Source organism: Engraulis encrasicolus, chromosome 24, assembly GCF_034702125.1.
Source record: "Engraulis encrasicolus isolate BLACKSEA-1 chromosome 24, IST_EnEncr_1.0, whole genome shotgun sequence".
Lineage (NCBI taxonomy): Eukaryota > Metazoa > Chordata > Actinopteri > Clupeiformes > Engraulidae > Engraulis > Engraulis encrasicolus.
This window is the reverse complement of record NC_085880.1, coordinates 19421514-19439830: the sequence shown is the minus strand read 5'-3', so window position 1 is coordinate 19439830 and position 18317 is coordinate 19421514. Positions and strand designations below refer to the sequence as shown.

At 43.2% G+C, this 18317-nt stretch overlaps 1 protein-coding gene across 9 annotated transcripts; it reads right to left on the bottom strand.

The window, feature by feature from the left end:
- Positions 1–1442: 1442 nt before the first annotated feature.
- Positions 1443–16512, bottom strand: LOC134441230 (serine/threonine-protein phosphatase 4 regulatory subunit 3-like). Of its 9 annotated transcripts, none has more exons than XM_063191440.1 (17): positions 16078–16512; positions 14259–14314; positions 13892–13990; positions 12405–13028; positions 11712–11789; positions 11465–11581; positions 10687–10803; positions 10560–10595; positions 9209–9364; positions 7874–8033; positions 7491–7538; positions 6957–7115; positions 6423–6592; positions 6175–6314; positions 5520–5668; positions 3943–4193; positions 1443–3084 (listed from the first exon to the last, which is right to left on the bottom strand). In XM_063191440.1, exons 1-17 carry the CDS (start codon positions 16217–16219, stop codon positions 2968–2970), a joined length of 2619 nt encoding a protein of 872 aa, XP_063047510.1. In that variant the 5' UTR covers positions 16220–16512; the 3' UTR covers positions 1443–2967. The 9 variants fall into 9 exon arrangements, with proteins under 9 accessions (XP_063047510.1, XP_063047517.1, XP_063047513.1 ...); XM_063191447.1 differs by having other exon boundaries at positions 3943–4118; XM_063191443.1 differs by having other exon boundaries at positions 7491–7541; positions 7922–8033.
- Positions 16513–18317: the final 1805 nt, after the last annotated feature.

Sequence of the window (18317 nt, the reverse complement as noted above, 5' to 3'; positions counted from 1 at the left end):
TCAGGAAGACTTGAAAAAATGAGGGTGCAACATAGAACATTTGACTATCAAACAGCTTAGGGCTGCACTCGGAGTGCATTTCTAGTTAATTTTATTGCCAATGTGCTGCTCTCCATCTAGGAGACAATTTAATTGTAATTTCCATTGTACAGTAGAAATATGAAAATGCTGTAGTCAGCAGGCCACACAGGCAGAGCTTAACAGCTGCCAGACTCAACCTGTCTAAATCCATAGCAACTGCAAAAAAGAACTGGTAGAATCTCCTCCATTAATCTGTTACCATAACAACGGCAGGAGCAGCCACCCAACCCCCGCCCGCCTCCCAACCGCGAGCATCAGCCCCTTCTCCATCCTGTACTGCACTGTGCACGGCCTCCCAGACAAATCCCCTTTGATTAATGCTGATGCACAGTTCTGAAGTGTGCTGCGCGGGGAGATCACTTTGACACATCAGTCACAGTGCTCTGCGGTGTGAAATCAACCCTGTAAACAGATGGAGGGAGGCAGGCAGGCAGGAAGGAAGTAGAGTATTGAAGGAGGAAAATCTTTTCAGGAAGGAAAGGAACCTCTTTTTTTTTTTTTTTTTAAAGAACCACTGTGCATCCTACAGGGTGAAGAAAGGCCCTGTTCAATAATTCTTCTGAACACAGCAGGTTTTGGAAATGGGAAAGAGATCAGACTCCACCAAACACCTAGTGCATTATTGTGAGTGTATTATTTTTTTTTTTTTTGCAAATAATCCAAATCCCCATTTCTTGATGCTAACCCAAAGAAGCATTGGCACAAAGAGAAAAACAAAACGCAAAAAAAGGGAATGCCTTTCTCTCTCTTTCGAGGCTCGTCTGCTCTCTCAGCTTGGTTCCAGGTTCCAAACAAGCCGTGCATGCTTTAAAAACACCCCATACATAATGTAGACATGAGCCTGCTGGAGGAGAGACTAGCCAGGCGTGTCGAGGTCCCTGGAGCATCTGGGCAACAAAAGACCTTGAGGTCACTGCAGAGGGCAGAGGGATTCCTGTACCAGAGCAGTGACACTACTGCAACAACAGTGTTGCCAGATTGCAATTGTTGAAATTGGGCGGAATTTAGCACATTTTGGCGGTTTTTGAGAACCTTTTGGGCGGAATTTGATCAGACACATCTGGCAACACTGACTGCAATTACATTAATATAGCTTTACAACTCCACTTAATTGCTTATAGAGGTACTGGTAACATCATTTTGTTGTATGTACTGTAGTACCTTGACACCTTGTTCCAATTGAAATGGCAGCATTTCTGTTAAAACAATGAAGTAGAACAAACCACACAAATGCGTTGTTAGCTCGCATGAGATTTGAATTCATATCACTTCGGTTAAGCTAAGAGCATGTTCTGGATAAGTTGTTCTGTTCCCTCCCCCCCAAAAAGGATTGTTTTCATTCAATAGCCAGAAACAGAATATAAAGATTCACGTTTAATGCCAGGCTCACATTTAATCTGAAAACGCCCCAAATATCAAATGTATACAAATGGTTTAGAGAGTGGAGATAGTGGTAGTAAATGCACTTGTACAAAATTTCCATGGAGTAAAACAAAAACCTACAGTGCGCTCTAGACATTTTTGAAGTTCTCTTCTTTTTTTAAAACAATTGGGCCCTCGCAGCTTTTCCATTCTTCATCTTCAATCTGAAATGTTTTCCATTTCTAATGTGGATTGCTTTTTTGATTTTCCTTTTTTTTTGCTACATCTGTCAATAGGAATGTCTACATGCTGGGAGAGGCTGGTTTAACCCATCAGTGCTTACAGAAAAAAAAAAAACATCTCACAGAAAACCTAAAGCACAACTAACCGAGAGAGCCTGTGTGTTCCTTAGAGCCGACAGCTGGTGTCGGGGGAACTTGGCAGAACGTAAACACTTCTGGAGACTTGACATAGCAGTGGGCCACATCTTACTTTAAAATCGTATTACCAGGCAACATCACAAACAGACTCCCCAAAAACGTCTGCCAATCAGCTGCGAAAAGAGAATTCTTTACTGCAGAGTTTAATACATCTTATTAAAAATCAGTTGTCATGACTATTCTACAATGAGTCAAATTATCTGATTAAAAGGGTAAACAGTGGTCCCACCTTCTTGTGCAAAAAATATTACACTGGCAGGAATTGACTCCCCCCAAATTACAAAAAAAAATCATTTAAAGAGGCAAAACAATTAAAAAGGAAAATAAAATAGCTGTACAGTACTTTTTAATAGACTCATAAACGCAAGATTCCTGGCTGATGTAGTTCTGCATGAGCCTCTGCAGGGGGAGCTCCAGCTTCCATTCTCAAAGTCCTGTGGCTCACCTTCATAGAAGCGGCTTTTCATCAAAATATTCTTTTTTTTTTTTCTTTCTTTCGTCCTTCCATCCATCCCTCCTCCTCCATATCTCATCTCATCTCTTTTGTTTTGTTTTGGCCTGATTCTCTCCACCCAAACCCCCAAAGTGAAATGTGGACATTGTGGTCGTTCGTTCTTGCCAAGCTTCCGTCACTGAGCGGCTAGTCCCGCTAGCCTGGCCGTCCAGTCCCGTCGTCCCATCCCATCCCATCCCGTCCCGTGCCCCTCTTCTCTGCTGCCACAAGGGGGAGTCTGTAGCGCTTGGGGAAGTGCTGCCTGCATCCCTGCTGGTGTGGCTGCCTGGGTCCCAGAGGGAGAGACAGGGAGGGAGGACGAGTAGCTGTGGAGTGCCTCTGGTCCACAGGCGGTGGGGAGTATGTGTGTGTGGCTGCGTGTGTGTGTGGCTGCGTGTGTGTGTGTGAGAAGGAGGTAGAGTTGGGAGGAGGAGGGTGTTTGTTTTGTGTGTGTGTGTGGGTGGGTTTGGGGGGGATCGTCAGGTAGGTCTCTGTTCAGTGGGCCGTGACACACTGTGGCAACGTGGGACACCAGAGCTCAGGATCGCTTGTGTGGGGTTTTTGTGTTTTTGTTTGTTTGCCAAAACGTCTTTATGAGCCGAGACGGGGTCGTTTCCGTGGCGCCTGCTCCTCCTCCTCTTCCTCGTCTTCCTCCTCCTCCTCCTCGTCTTCATCGTCAGGGTAATCCACCAGGCCCACCAAGCCAGTCTGAAGAGGCACCAGCAGACCAAACACAGTAAGTACACAGCAAGACTAACAGGTTGATCACACCAACACAAAACCAACACATATCAAACCAAGGGTCACCAACGTGGTGCCCGCAGGCGCCAGGTAGCCCTCCAGGAGCTTCTGAGGTGCCCTCTAAGGATGATAAATAATAGTGACGACCATGAGATTTTAGTCACAGTTGGTGTTTTTTTTTCATTTAAATATGAGATTATTTCCTTATGACCTATAAACAAATTATCATTCAAACACAGTATGATTTGGGAATGATGTCAAGACATCAGTAGAGGATTGGTAGTCCTCGGGTGGCCCTTGGTAGTCCTCGGGTAGCCCTCAGACCCAGAAAGGTTGGGGACTCCTGCACTAAACCTTCACAACGAAGTAGATAATGGAGAGAGAAAATAACTTTATTGCAACCCTCTTACATTTAGTGTACAAGTGAATTGGCATTTATTTTCCATGCACTGGAGAAAAACTGTCAAACAGGACTACTACATGAAAATATCAAGTGCATAGACTTCACAAGGAGTTCTACTCCATCCTCCACGGCTGCAGGGATAACAACCTCCCAAAATGTCTCACGTGAGCTCTGACAACATCACCTGCCCACTTTCCTCTTTATACACAAACCTGACTACAAACACAATTATTATACAATGCTTATTAAAAATTAATCATTATAAAAAATGGCGCGAAAATATAGCATGCCAAGTTGCCATTGGAGCTCTGAGGACCGCAAAACAAACTGTCTGCGTTGTTATAACATACTGGATGTGGTCAGCTCACTACAAAACAAGCTGCCTGCGTTATAAAAAAAATACTGGGATGTGGTCAGCTCACCTTGACGACGGGGGTGGCGGGGAGAGCAGCTGGCTTGGCGGAGGCCCCGTTGGGGGAGGTGGCGTTTGTGTTTGCGTTTGTATTGGCATTGGCATTAGCATTAGCGGCGGCAGCGTTAGCGGTGGCCGAGGTGGCGGGCTTGCTGTTGGCGGCGGCGCTAGCTCCGTTGGCACCTCCTGCAGAGTGAGAGAAGGTTAACTTAACGCTGCCAGATGAGGAGCTCCACTTCTCCCCGTCCTCACTGGCTTTAGCTGCAATGAGAGATCATAAAAAAGCAGCGGTAAGGTGAGGAACAGCTGTTCAACAGAGACACAGAAAGAGAGACAGGGATGGGCATAGATATGAACACTAGATACTGCTTTGACCACTCCCTTGTATTGGGAGGAATGGCTGAATTCAGGTCGCAGCCATATTGCTGCCATTGATTGGTGACGAGACAATACACACATTAACCTGTGCGTGGTGGTAACCGCTATAAGAAACATCATTATACAGGGCCTAAAACGGCAGGGCCTAGGGTTGGGCCACGGTGAAAGGCAGAGGACGGCACCAAGCGTTCATATCTGAGGGGTGGCATAAAGGCCAGATTAGACTTCAGCAACTGCGAGCGTGAAAAGTCGCGTGGGAGTGGCCACGAACCAATTTTGTATTCATGCATCTGCGAGCTCTGCGAGGTCCGAGGTCTCGCTGCCAGCCACATTTGAAATTGCGCGATTAGGCTACTTTCACTACATTGTAAGCACTGCGGTCATTATTAAGCAATGTTGCTTTCTATCCCGGTTAGCTAGGTATTTTCACACAAATTGCAAAGGCAATGCAGTGGTATCATTATTTGACATACCCAGTCTGTTTTCACGAGCAGAAAATGCAAGCATGTAAAGACAGTTGATTCTGCCGATGTGTGTTTACATTCGGTGGAGGAACGGTAGTAAAACCGCAGGCATTGTGCCACGAGTGTTCAACTGATGCATTGTTTGCTACTTAGCTTAGCTTCGTGTATTTACACACATTTACACACAAGGCATTAATAAAGTTTGCAGAATGCAGCTCTGCTCTCGCAAACTACTGGCATTGCGCTGCCACAAGAACAGAACAAGGAAGTAGCGAGACGACCAATCATAGTGCCTTTTTGTCTGCGTACTCCGCGTCCGTCCGACGGATAGTTAGAATTTTTTCGAGGCGCTAGACGACGGGCGCAGAGCCTCTGAGAGGGGGGCGTGGACTCGCATAGACAGAAAACGGACGGACGCAGATTCTATGCGAGCGAAGCATAAATCTAGCTTAAGCCTGATTATTTTCGACTTTCCAATCTCCTCGAGACTTGGTCTGACCAAGAGCATAACATTTAACATTGTCCAAACTGCATGGTTGACCCTCCTCCCTTGGTTTGCTACCGTTTGTTTGCTTCCCGACAAAGAGGGAGGAGTTCCGGATTTTTCTGGAGCTCAGAGACTATATTTGTATTGGTCCTGGTCTGACTAGGAGCAACACAGACTTTGTTGCGTCACTAGGAGGGCTCGGCCTGGCTAGGATGACATCTAGTGTTCATATCTGTCGGGGATGGCGTTTCAAGTTACCTTTCTTGGCCTCCATGAACTTTTCGTAGCTCTCGGGGTACTCTTCATCAGAGCGGCTCTTCTCTTCCGCAGCCTCGTCCTCATCATCCTCGTCTTCATTTAACCACATCTCCTCGTCGTCCTCAACGGGGCGAGCCTCGCGACGATACCTGCACACAGATAGACAAGAGCTTTCAGAGCTCTGGCACCTTAAGATAGCATTTTGGGCAAATTAATCCCAGTCTGAGCTCACACACATCCAATTTCTTTTTTTTCCGGGTGCAGGGTCAAAATGTAAAGTTCATGTAAGGCAAGGAAGCCTCGCACACCGATGAGCTCCCTTTAAATCATTCTTTTTTTTATTTATTTCCGTGATGTTTTGGGCTACCACTACATGACCATTTTGGCCACCCCATGATCTCAGGGATAGGCAAGTTAAGCATAGTTCAATTTTCCAATAAACAGAGACACTCCGCATAACTGTGCAAAATGCATAGCCATCTAATCATTTAATAGAGGTGCGTGTGTACATGTGTGAGATCTCAGTAAGTGAAGTTTAAAATGTGACTAGCCACAGGAAAGCTGGCCTCATTTAATGTGCATTGCCTGAGGACACCCTTCTGCTCAGCTTTACCGTTTTTCCAATAAGGTTTCTTCATGTCAATGTGCTGCTCACCTGCGGAAACGCTGCGTCTGTCGGTCCTTCTCCTGCTCATAGCGGCCCTTCAAACCCTTAAACGTTTGGACGTACTCGATGGATTCAAGTGCTTTGTAAAAGTTGTCCACGATGTGCGCGATGAGGGACTTGATGTCCTCCTTCATGGAGAAAAAAAAGAAAAAGGAAGTCACCAATCAGTTCAGTACAGTTATAACACCATAGTATATTTAGTTCGCCAATTATTATTATTAAAAAAAAATACATACCACTTTGATAAACTCGAAGAGTTCAATGATGGCAGAGTTTAAAAGGTTGTATCGCGTTCCATTGTCCAGCAGGGCGTTGATGACTGGCTCAAACAGATTCCCTTTGATGATGTAGCGGTTGTAATACTCATCTTTCAGCCCAATGATCCTCCTCATAAACCGTAGGGCACCTGTGGACACAAAGACAACCCCAGTTCAGTAATGGAGGAAAGAATCTTCCAGCTAAATACTGGAGACTGGAAGGCAACAGAACTTTGCATCTTGTTGCACCACAATGCAGCATCATGTACAGGGCAATTGGTGGACAGTGACAATGAGAGAGAATTTAATTGCAAGCACAAAATAATGGAAAAATGTATAAAAACATCCAACTCAAATGATCCTTTGCACAATTGAGGGTACACATTTAGATTTCAGAGAGGTGATTTGTCAGACATTAAACGGAGCTATGGATTTGTTTTCTCGCAGCAGTGCCTGTGTGTGTGTGTGTGTGTGTGTGTGTGCCTGTGTGTGTGTCTCTTGCGTGCTACTTACACAGTGCCAGGAAGGTGTGTTTGGAGTTCATGAGCACGAGGACCCTCCTGAGCAGGTCCGTGTTCATGATGTAGTTCTTCATGTGGTACGTGTGGTGCTCCACACAGAACGTCAACAGTTCCAGGATTAGGGCCAGCAGCTGCGCCGTCTGGAAATTATCTGGAACCAACACAGACAATTACAATCAAAAACTCATGCATGGAGACGACGACACAAAACACACGTAAAACTCATCAACTCATGATGATTGTCATCATCAATTAATGATGACAATGATGACAATGACAATTACAATAAAAAAACCTCATGCATGGGGGGGGAGGAGACAGAAAAAAACAACAACACACAAGACAAAACATTAAAATGAATGCTGGCACACAATTACAGTCAGGAGGGAAAGACAACACACAAGACAAACTATTTAAATGAATGATGGCACAGGGACAATTACAATCAAAAACTGATCCATGAGGCAAACAGGACAACATTTTCAAATGAATGCCTGTAGCATCCCACTGTCTTTCATGAACTTACCAGGACACACTCGGTTGATTTTGACTGATGATGACTCTTCCTGCATGTCTGCTGGGCAAAAGAGGGAAAATTATTAAAAGCAAGCTACAGGCACACATTGAAAGCTGTTGACAACACTCAAGTTCCATTTTGTTTGTTTATTTTAAAACTTTATTCTTGCCCATAGACATAGGTCTATAGCATCATGGTAAAAAAAACAATTTTCCTAAACGAAAAGAAAATCAGACAAAAAGAAACTGAATGACACACTGAGGTTTGCCTTTAAATATTGACGCACAAGGACAAACAGAACATAGATATGCCATGTCAGACTAGCCTAAGAAAACAACCTGCCAAAGTGGCTATTGGAACTGGAACTATTAAAAGCCACAGCCAAGTTTTACCCGTTTTTGGCTTGCTGGCAGATGCCAGCGTCGAGCCCTGATCCTCACCTCCGGAGTCTCCGTCGTCCCCATCATCTGCCGTGTTGGCCAGCAGTGGAGCCGTGAGCACCTGCATGCAGTACTTGTAGAAGAAGCTGAGGAACTCCGTCTTCTCCGTTTTCTGTGGGGGCAATTACAATAGAATTACAACATGAAAAGGTGAAGACAAGAGGACAATGCAAGGATCAGACTACAGCTTAACATCAAACAACAAACAATATTTTAATAAGCCTGCAATGTCATTTTAGTCTGGATGACTGATACAGCAAACACTAACTGTACGCACACATTACAAGTGTCAAGAGCAGCAGAACCACAGTAATTGATGTTGAAGAGCATTTGGTGGGCCCGGCTGTTGCTTAAATGGTTGGGGCATTGACCGTTGGATTGGATACCTGCCCCACGCGCTCACACTCACTTACTGTCACCATCTCACACTATCCTAAATAAAAGGCATACAAGCCCCTAAAAATATGAAGGGTTTCTTTGCAAAAAGGTGTATCCACCATTTTTGCCTTTCGTATTTTATTATTGGAAATTACTGTTCAGGTGCCATCACATGTGTGAGAGTTCTTGACATTCAAATATTTTGGGAACAGGCTTTTTAAACCTATATAAAATGTATTTTGTAATGCAATGCAATGGAACGGCCAATAAAAAAATGAGGAAAAGTGCTTGATGGATGGCAGATTTTTCATTGTCAGGAGATATTTTGTGGTTTGAGCATCAGGAGAGAAATTTCATTTCAGTTAATTTTATAATAATGAGACATATGGTTTGGCAGCAGCCAATCAGAATATCTAAATGCCACAAAACACAACATTCCTGATCGAACATGAAAATGTTTTCAAGTCATCGTCCATTTTGATGGCCTTGGCTGTGGCTCAAGCATCTAAGGCACAGTAGTGCTGCGCCAGGGGACCCAGGTTTTTATTCAGGCCCAAGATCACCCCACCCCCAACCACAAACTCACTTCCCGTCACCATCTCACGCAGGCCGTTTCCCAATGTCTCGTGTGTGTCCTTCGAAGTGTGTCAGTCTTCGTAATCACACCCAGTGATTTGATACTCTTTGGTGAACTCTGCGGATTATCCAATCACTGGGCGTGACTAATAAGGCCGACACACTACCAAGGCTCATACACTCGACACTGGGAAATAGTGACAGTCCCATCAAATGAAGACATAAAAGCCCCTAGAACAAAAAAAATATATACATATGTTTTTGCTGGCTGTCTGTACAGTCCAGCAGGGCTGTTTGTAGTGGGCTTTTTGCCGTGACAGGAGGTGTACGTACAGTAAGAGTTGCCCATGGCCTTACATTGGTGGGGGCCAGCATGTTCTCTGGGTCAATGAGCGTCCTGAGCAGCCCCATGAGCTGCACGGCTCCGCCCAGCTCTGGGTCCGAGTCGCAGATCATCTGCTTGATGACCACGTTGATCAGCAGCACGTCCTGCATGGGGGAGAAAAAAACAGATGAAGGAGTAGGTTAAAGCCTGCACATCCAAAAACATCGGACCTGGGAGCAGGACAGCCACATGACAAGATGAAGGAGTAGGTCAAGACCGTCTGAGGTCAAAACGCTGTGTTGATTAAGTCGGTGAGCAGCAACAGTGCGCAGATTTTTTTGTCTTTTACGCATCTTTGTTTGTTCCAGCACCTGTTTTACAGGATGAACGCACATTGCTCACACTACTTTTGGAGTAGGTTAAAGCCTGTTCATCCAAAAATTTCTGACCTGGGAACAGGACAACAAAATGACGAGATAAAAAATTAAAAAGAGTCTGAAGGAGGATTTTCACCCGAAACGTTACACGAAAAATAAAAAAGTGGGAGCAAGAAAACCCTGGTTGAAGTGGACATGTTACATGGAAAAACAGAGGTGGGCAAGAAACTCTGGTCATCACCAGAGCAACAATAGCTGTAATGTTAAAAACACAACAAATCACCACAGCAACAATTTGTGCTTGAAGATCACGTTGTTCAGCGGAACGTTCTACATGGCAGAGGAGTGGAGACACTTGATCATCAAAAGAGTAAAAGTATGCACATCCCACCTCACTGAGGCCAGGTGACTGTGTAACAAAGGGGGTCCCCGGCCCAAGAAAAGCTTGAGATCCCCTGACATGGAGGATTGAAGATAAAGCACAATATGACTTTTACCATGATTATAACAAAGAATCAACAGAGAGAAGAAGTCAACTTACTGCAACTCAGATAGATGGGTTAAACCTTCTATAGGAGTTGCAGTTAAGTGAGCTTCTAATATCCCTGTTGATTATTGGTTATAATCATGGCAAAAGTCATATTGTGCTTTATCTTCAATCCTCCATGTCAGGGGATCTCAAACTTTTCGTGGGCCGGGGACCCCCTTTGTTTTCTTCACAGTATGGCAAGGGGAAACAGAGATAGAGAAGACACTTAAGTCCCCATGATGTGCACTTGATTAAAAAAAGAGTCAAAGTGTAAAATTGGTCAAAATTGTTTAAGTCAATTTGTACTTGATCATCAATTCTCTATGCAACACAGAGGATTGAAATTGCATTTCACCAAATCACCGAAGCAACAATTTGTGTAAGGTCAACAGGAACAAAGTAGAACTTGATCTTAAAAATGCTTGGGAAAATAACAGTTACTATATGACAAACCTGTGCATCAGGTTTAACCTTCCAGCGCCTGACAATCTAGAGACACAAATAACACAAAAGGCCCATAAGAATCATATTTTACACTCTCTCTCACACACACACACAGGTAGGTTAAGAAGATACTTACATCATCTGCCTGTTGGGGTTCCTGCATGACAAACTCACGCACCATGGAGGGGCTGAACTCCACCAGGTAGGACAGGATGTCTGTGGCAGCAGCGCGCACCTGAAGGTCATCCATGGCCTGAACACAAAACACAAAATCAGTCCAAATTTTTTATATAGCACATTATCAAACAAAACGACCATTCAATATGCTTGAGAGTAGAGAAAGGGAAAATAGGAGGAAAAAAAAGATTGTGTTATAAATAGTAGATAACTACCTAAAGAACCACCAAAGGTAGATGAAAATAAAGCTGTTTTTAATTTCTTTTCAAAACAAGATACACAGCACAATTAACCCCATGATCAGAATCTTTTACATTCCATTACACTTAGCTGATGCTTTCATCCAAAGCAACAAACAGTTATTTACAGGGTATTGGTTACAGTCCCTGGACCAGTGTGGGGTTGGGTGCCTGGCTCAAGGGCACTTCAGTCATGGATGGAAGTGTACTGTAGGGAGATGGCTGGGATTCAAATCCGCAACCGTCTGATATTAAGACCATCTTCCTAACCATTAGGCCAGGGCTGCCCACCACCACCAATGAACGCCACCATCAGTCTCAGTACCAAAATCAGCACACCAACAGACTTTTACTACGAAAATCATTACATCCCAACGGGCATTTAGAACTACAATATATTTTATAGACAAAGTCTTAAAGGTTGAAAATAGCATAGATGCCTTGTGTAACCAATGCAAAGGCTTCCTTACTAGATCACATGTTTTGATGTTAACATACCATCACAATTTCCAGTGCTGGTAGAATCCCCAGATTTGCCAAGGTCTTGAAAAATGCGTCTCTATTCTGAGGCTGTAACGTTTGGGAAAACGCACAGAACTCTTTGAAGAAGTTCACCTGTTAGAGGAGAGAGACATGCAAGAACAGCTCACAATACCATTTACAGTTATGTGACAAACGTATTTACTTAATAACAAAGCTAAGCACAAAATAATAAATTAATTTTCTCCGGTCATTCAAACAATACCAATTCTCTTCGCTTGCTGTCTTCTGTAGCCTCATCCGTCAGTTGGGCAAACACTTCTGTCAGGAGTTTCTCATTTTCCTGTTTTCAAGAGAAAATGAGGTAGCTAGTCAGTTCGGTACATCCTGCTACACGGTTGATCCCGAGCTGGCATACATTGAATCATCAACCAAGCTGTCAGGATCAAAGGAGGAAAAAAAAGGGACAAGACAGAAGGTATACCACGACATTTTAAACAAAGAAACAGGAAATACTTTTAGTTGGCACACTAGGTACAAAGACTATTTCATGAACACTCAAGAGAAAGTAGCCACATTTTTTCCAAGACATTTATCCATCACATATTCAGTTGTAACTTCAAGTCAATACAGCAATCATTCAACAAAAGAGCCAGACTTTAATGACACTTTAAATAAAAGCTCAGCAATGGGCAAATGCAACAACAGTTATCTTGGGAATCACAGTGAGGTTTTTGAAGACAACACAATGAAGATGTTTTCTTTCAATGTCCTCTGAACATTAAATAATGCTGCTCCAGGGTATACAGCACATCAGTAGACCACCATATCCACACCACACTTTACATGAAAAGGCATAACAAAAAAAACATTTGGCATGAATAAACACAAAACAATGACATGTTAGGATAACTTGAATGGGTACAGCATTTTTTACAATGCACGCTCGCTAACATACCTGCAACATGCTAACAATCTCCACCTTGTTGAAGAATATGAAAGAGGTGAGGGTGGAGAGGAAGTTCTCCTCGAAGACGGACGGAGTGGGCAGGATGATGTCCTGGATGTACTGCACGCGATACGTCTGGTGGATCTTCTGCCGCAGCTCCGAGTCCGTGATGGGCACCACCTCCTTGAACTTGGCCGTCTTGGTGAGGAACTCGCGGTGGCGTTTGGGCTGCACGAGCGCCGGGTCGTACTCCAGGCAGCCCACAACGTCCATGATGCAGTCGTCGGAGAACATCACCTCGAACAGCGCTGCCTTGTTGAGGAACAGCACCCCGCGCACAATCTCATAGAGATGATGGAGGCCCTCGAGATCCTCCAGGTCCTCGCAGGTCCTGAAGAGCTGCAGCAGCTTCTTGATGTAGCCCTCGCTCATCAGCGCCAGCGCCAGCTTCTCGCGCCGGATGGGCGAGGATAGCACGGACGTCACGAGGTCTGCGATCTCCTCGAGGCGCGCCAGCTCGCACGGCGGCAGCTCCACCAGGTGGCTGGTCTCGGGCAGCTCGTCCACACGCTCCTCCTCCGACTCGTCCATGGGATCTTGCGTGATCTCCACTGTCGGGTCCTTGCCCTGCTCCTGAGGAGGAAGAGGTGGGGGTGGGGATGGGGAGTCACGTAATGGGAGAAATGTTAGGAATGGTTTTCAATGTACAGCTTGATTTTTGAGCACATTTCAGCTGGTGGGTGCATTAGCGATGACCCATAGGTCGCCAATCAGGGGGAAAAAATCCTGTACGCTAACCAGGTACATCAGGTTAGCTTTTTTATGAAGTTCTAAGACCAAAACATTTGAATTATATAAAGCGAAATGGTGAGTGTGTGGGATTATAAAGGAATGGTTTTCAAAACAAACAAAAAGTAACAGGATGGCATGTTAAATACAGGTTGTCTGAAGATTCTCATTCATTCAGACACTACGGAGATAAATACCATCCGATTCCCAAATCGAAATTTAGAACTCGAGAAGTGCCAGTTAAGACAAAATATTTACAAGTTCCAAAAAAAAGTCTAGTTGCCTTCAACTAAACTATTTTGACTTAAGACATTTAGAAGGTAAAAAAAAAACCCACAGGTTACGAGTCGCTACCCCCAGCCCAATTCAACCACTCAAAAGCTCAGTAGCTTCCTCGAAAATGTAATTAAGGGTTAGTACAGAAAGGCCCCAGCTAATCTATTCCAGAGATGTTGTTGATAAAAAGAAAACCCAGCAGTGCCATATAGGGCTTAGGTAGACGGGTAGTGGTGTATTTCACGTCAAATGACAAGATGAATGAATTGGCAGTCAGTTGTTTACATAAGTTTGGTGGACTGTTCAGGTGACCTACACACGAGCTGTTTGACAATCCTGTCTAGTTAATAAGTTCCCTTTCATGGGCCCAGCAAAGACTCATAACAACAACAAAACATCTGAATCATAATGTTTCTAGGAAAAGTCAATACCTGACAGATTTTTTCCCAGATTTCATCGCAACCAGCTTTCTCCTGAAAACTCAGTGCAAGCTCGTAGTTTTCAGCTTCTGACCAGACAATCAAGGTGTCCTATGGGGAAGAGAAAGGAAAACCAAGAGGCGTCATGCTAGTGTCCAAGCTTTATGGCCATGCCTCAAAGTAAGTTAACAGCCAATGCCATTGTTCTTCCAGATTACTGTACTTAACTACAATGCATTGATTTACAGACTCCTACAAAGATAAGGTGAAACCAGAAGAGACACAAAAAAACAAATACTCTTGCAAATAAATGGAATTACTAAAATGGAACACATTCTAAATAAAAAAATCATCCATATAACATTTTGGTTCGACTCACTTGTTGTTTCTGATATGCCGTGTTAGGACTGATTTTGGACTCGAGGAGAAGTGACCCTGCAAGAACAGGAAAGAAAATGTGTGATGTTAGTGTCGGGGGTGGGGGAGACGGACATTGCCTTCACTGTTGGCAGGGCTTACAAATTACAATGTTTGATAAATACAATAGTCTGGACACAGGCGCCACATGACTGTTTAAGACAGTATCTATAATCTGAACGAAATAATCTGCTGATCTTGCTATTGTGCTTGCCAATTTGTCAAAATGCATACATTAAAACGCTTATATGGGTGATTTCATAGCAGCTCTTGCACTTTAAAGGAGGCTGTGTTTACACTCTGGATGGCATCAGCTAATCAGAGCTCAATCGGATCTCGTCTGGTGCTTGCTGCTAGTAAACCAAGTTGAGTTAACTTTGAGATAGTGGTCAATCGTCTAATAGAAGAGCCTGGAACCCTCATTTTTCTGAACTAAATGACACCTGTGGGCATGGACGTAATTTTAGGGGGTGATGGTGGGAACGTGTCAATAACACTTTTCAGATAAACCTAGCTTGTCCCCACCACTTTTTCACGAATATAATGCAAAAACAGCATACCCGGACAATTTGCCTTTGAAATGTCCCTACCACTTTTCGAGCCAAACCTACACCTTTGCCTGTGGGTATGTCTATTAGTAGGTCAACCATCTTCATGGAATACCCCCTGTATTTGTGAAACCAAATATCAACATGTCCATATCACTGAGGATTACCTGGATGCAGTGAACTAATAAACTAACAACACATCAAACACTTAAGACTTCGATTGGGCACTGAAGTCAGTACATTGGACTAACAAAGACTTCAGCTTAGATGTTGATGTAATCAAAACATTACCTACGACTACTGCCAGCCTATCAACACTACATACCGTGTGCTGCAGTGCAATACAAACATCAGCTTGCACAATGCCACCGCTGAAACTAGTCACTGGGGGGGCCATAGCATTTCTCCCAAACTTAAACATGCAAACAGAAGGGGCCTAAAACCACGTAAATAATTAAGGCCCTGTATGATTTAATGCCATTGCCATTGTAAATCGTTCAGGGCTTTCGAGCCAATTGCTCAGTAAGGACAAAGTTCCTGTAAGTTAGGAGTTAACATTGCCCTGACAGTTAGCTATTACTAGCCACTTGATTAGCAAAGTTACTGTGAATACGACGACTGTACACTCCATAGAAGGTTATTACATCAACACTTTTTTTTAGTGATGAGGTAGTTAGCGATGGTTATGAAGGCATGTGTGGGTGCTGCTATCTTTGTGTACATCAGTTGACTCTAAGGATAACAATGAGAGCACATCTTATCTCCATGCAAGGCAAACTTTGGGGGTTGCTAGCCCAGTTTTTGCATAGACACAATTAAGTAACGTGTATGGTTATGAGCCTTTACAACTTTCATAATCAGATACTTCGCTGATGTCCAATCAGTTTGCAACGCTACAATGGGCGAGAGAAAAGCTAGTGCTACCTTTCCAAATGGCTAACATTGTGAACAAGGTCTACGTGGAGGACATGGGCCAAACTGACCAAAAAGTTCAGCGACGATTTATTTTGCGGCCTACAGGCCAACGGCTTGACTGATAAATAAAGCAAGCGGTTGCCACCAGCTTCAACTAAACTACAAAAGCTGATGGACTCGTGTGTCCTGGCATTGGAGATTTTAGCCACACGACAACACTAACATCTTGTTAAAGAACAGTCCGGAGCGGAGCTCGAGAGAAAATGTAAGCGCCGCGAGCTCGCTTGGCTAGCTAGCCGACAAGCAAAGGCTACTCACCATCAGACTCGGCCCGAACCAACAAACATAGCCCCTCAAGTCGTTCGACATAAGTAGACGAAACATGTCCAGTTCCTCTGTCATCCCACTGCCGGTCTTCGTTCAGCGTGTAGACTTTTACACGCCGCCGAGTATCCGACATCGTTTTCTTGAGCTCAGATAGCTTCACCCTAATTTCAATTTTTCGTATGTCTCAACCCAACGCCTCAAACTTTACTACTACCCGCATGTTCTAGCCACGCCTCCGACAAATAGCTAAAATACACATATATGAACTTCATAAATGGCTTAAAATGATAAAAACTATTTTTCGCACGTAAGGCCTAATATCTATAACTGCACTCTAACAAACACAACAACTAGCTATGTCTGCCGTTCTTCTATCCGCCATGGACCGCCATCTTGTAATCGGATCTTGTGTCTTTTTCTTCCCCAACGTCAATCAAAACGTTCACCGCCGCGGGGTCTCCTCTAAGGGGCTACGGAAGCCGAAAGTTATAAACCAAACGCCACATTTTCATGAAAATAACCCATATTTCTGTGACAATAACCACCTCCGATTTGAGGCATGATGGACATTAATTGTGTAGACCAGGGGTGGGGAACCTATGTCTCCCGGCCCCCGATATAATTTTAATGGTATGCAGCTTCACATGAAATATGACATATATTTTGTAAAAGCATCTTAGAAATTACATTTGCAGTACAATTAAGTCAGGGGAACTAGAGACGGGTGGGTGGCTGCCTACAATATAGTAGTGGGGTCGTAATTGGCTCAGTCATTTCAAATTGGTGTTAAAGTTTGGTTTTCACTTCCAAGTTGAAGTTTAGGGTCTATAGAACAATTTGAGTTCGAGTGTCAAACACATAGATAACAAAATGGCCTGCGGGGGGCGCTCTAAAATATATAAACGGCTATAACTTTTGATTAGTTAAACCAAATTTAACACATGAGGTATGTATGGATTCAGCATTAAGAGGAGAAACTGTTGGGCTAAATAGTTGGTTACCAGATTAAAGACACACTATGTAATAAACACACTTTTAGCCAATGGACAGCTAAATCCGGGCTTTTTTAAGATAAAGGGTGGACATGCCCTCAAAGTTGCAATGAAACATCATTTATTGTTACAAGTTATTGTAAATAAAGTCTGGGTTATCACTTCATTTGATTTGTTCAGAATATCCCTGAAGCACACAGATACTTAGGATACCTATACACAAATATGGCTGCATAAAGCCTATGCGATATTTAGCACCCAACTTGCAACTTTGAGTTTATGAATTTAGGATAATTTATTTCAAGCCATCATTTTATTCATAACTTAAATACTTTATATCTGGAAGAAAGTAAATCAATAATAATAATAATAATAATAATAATAATAATAATAATAATAATAATAATAATAATAATAATAATAATAATAATAATAGTAGGCCTAATAGTAATGATGATGACAATAATGATGATGATGATAAATACTATGGGGAACATCATTTTTTCCTGCATTCAAAAAGCAAACAGAAGACCATAGGGCTAACATTTATTCCAATACTCCACTCTACAATAACTATGACAGAGAACAGATGCAAAAACAGTCAGTGGTCAGTCTTAGAAATTGCATGTGCACTTACACAGATGTGTGCACTTTAACTCTGCCTTCATGCACTTGCACCAAGATCTGGTAGGTCTATTTGTACAAGTACTAGTACAGCTGCACTTCACCTCTAGTTGGAATGCATATTTGGCAACTGCATCTTTGGTAGTGCAGTCCAAATCTGGGAACTGTTCATTTGCTACCAGATTGGCAGGCATTTCAGGCAATTTCTTGCATTTTTCGCTGGCCTACCCCCTTTCATTTGTTCACCAGACATTTTTTTCTCTCTGTTTTCCCCCTCATTGAAATGAATGGTAGAATGGTCAAGATGATGATGTCACAAACTGTGGCAGTTAGAGTGAGAGGTGACCTGTCCTGGGGTTTTTAACTAGGTATCAGTGGTGGACAGTAACGAAGTAAATGTAATTCGTTACTGTACTTAAGTAACATTTCCATACTTTCATACTTTACTCAAGTATTTTTATTTGGTAAGACTTTATACTTTTACTTCACTACATTTCAAAGCGAAATTTAGTACTTTCACTCCGTTACATTTACAGAAACACTCGTTCCTTACTCGTTCCTTTTTTTTAAAAGGCGATACACGGCAGGTGAATTAATTCATTTTTAATGCCCTGG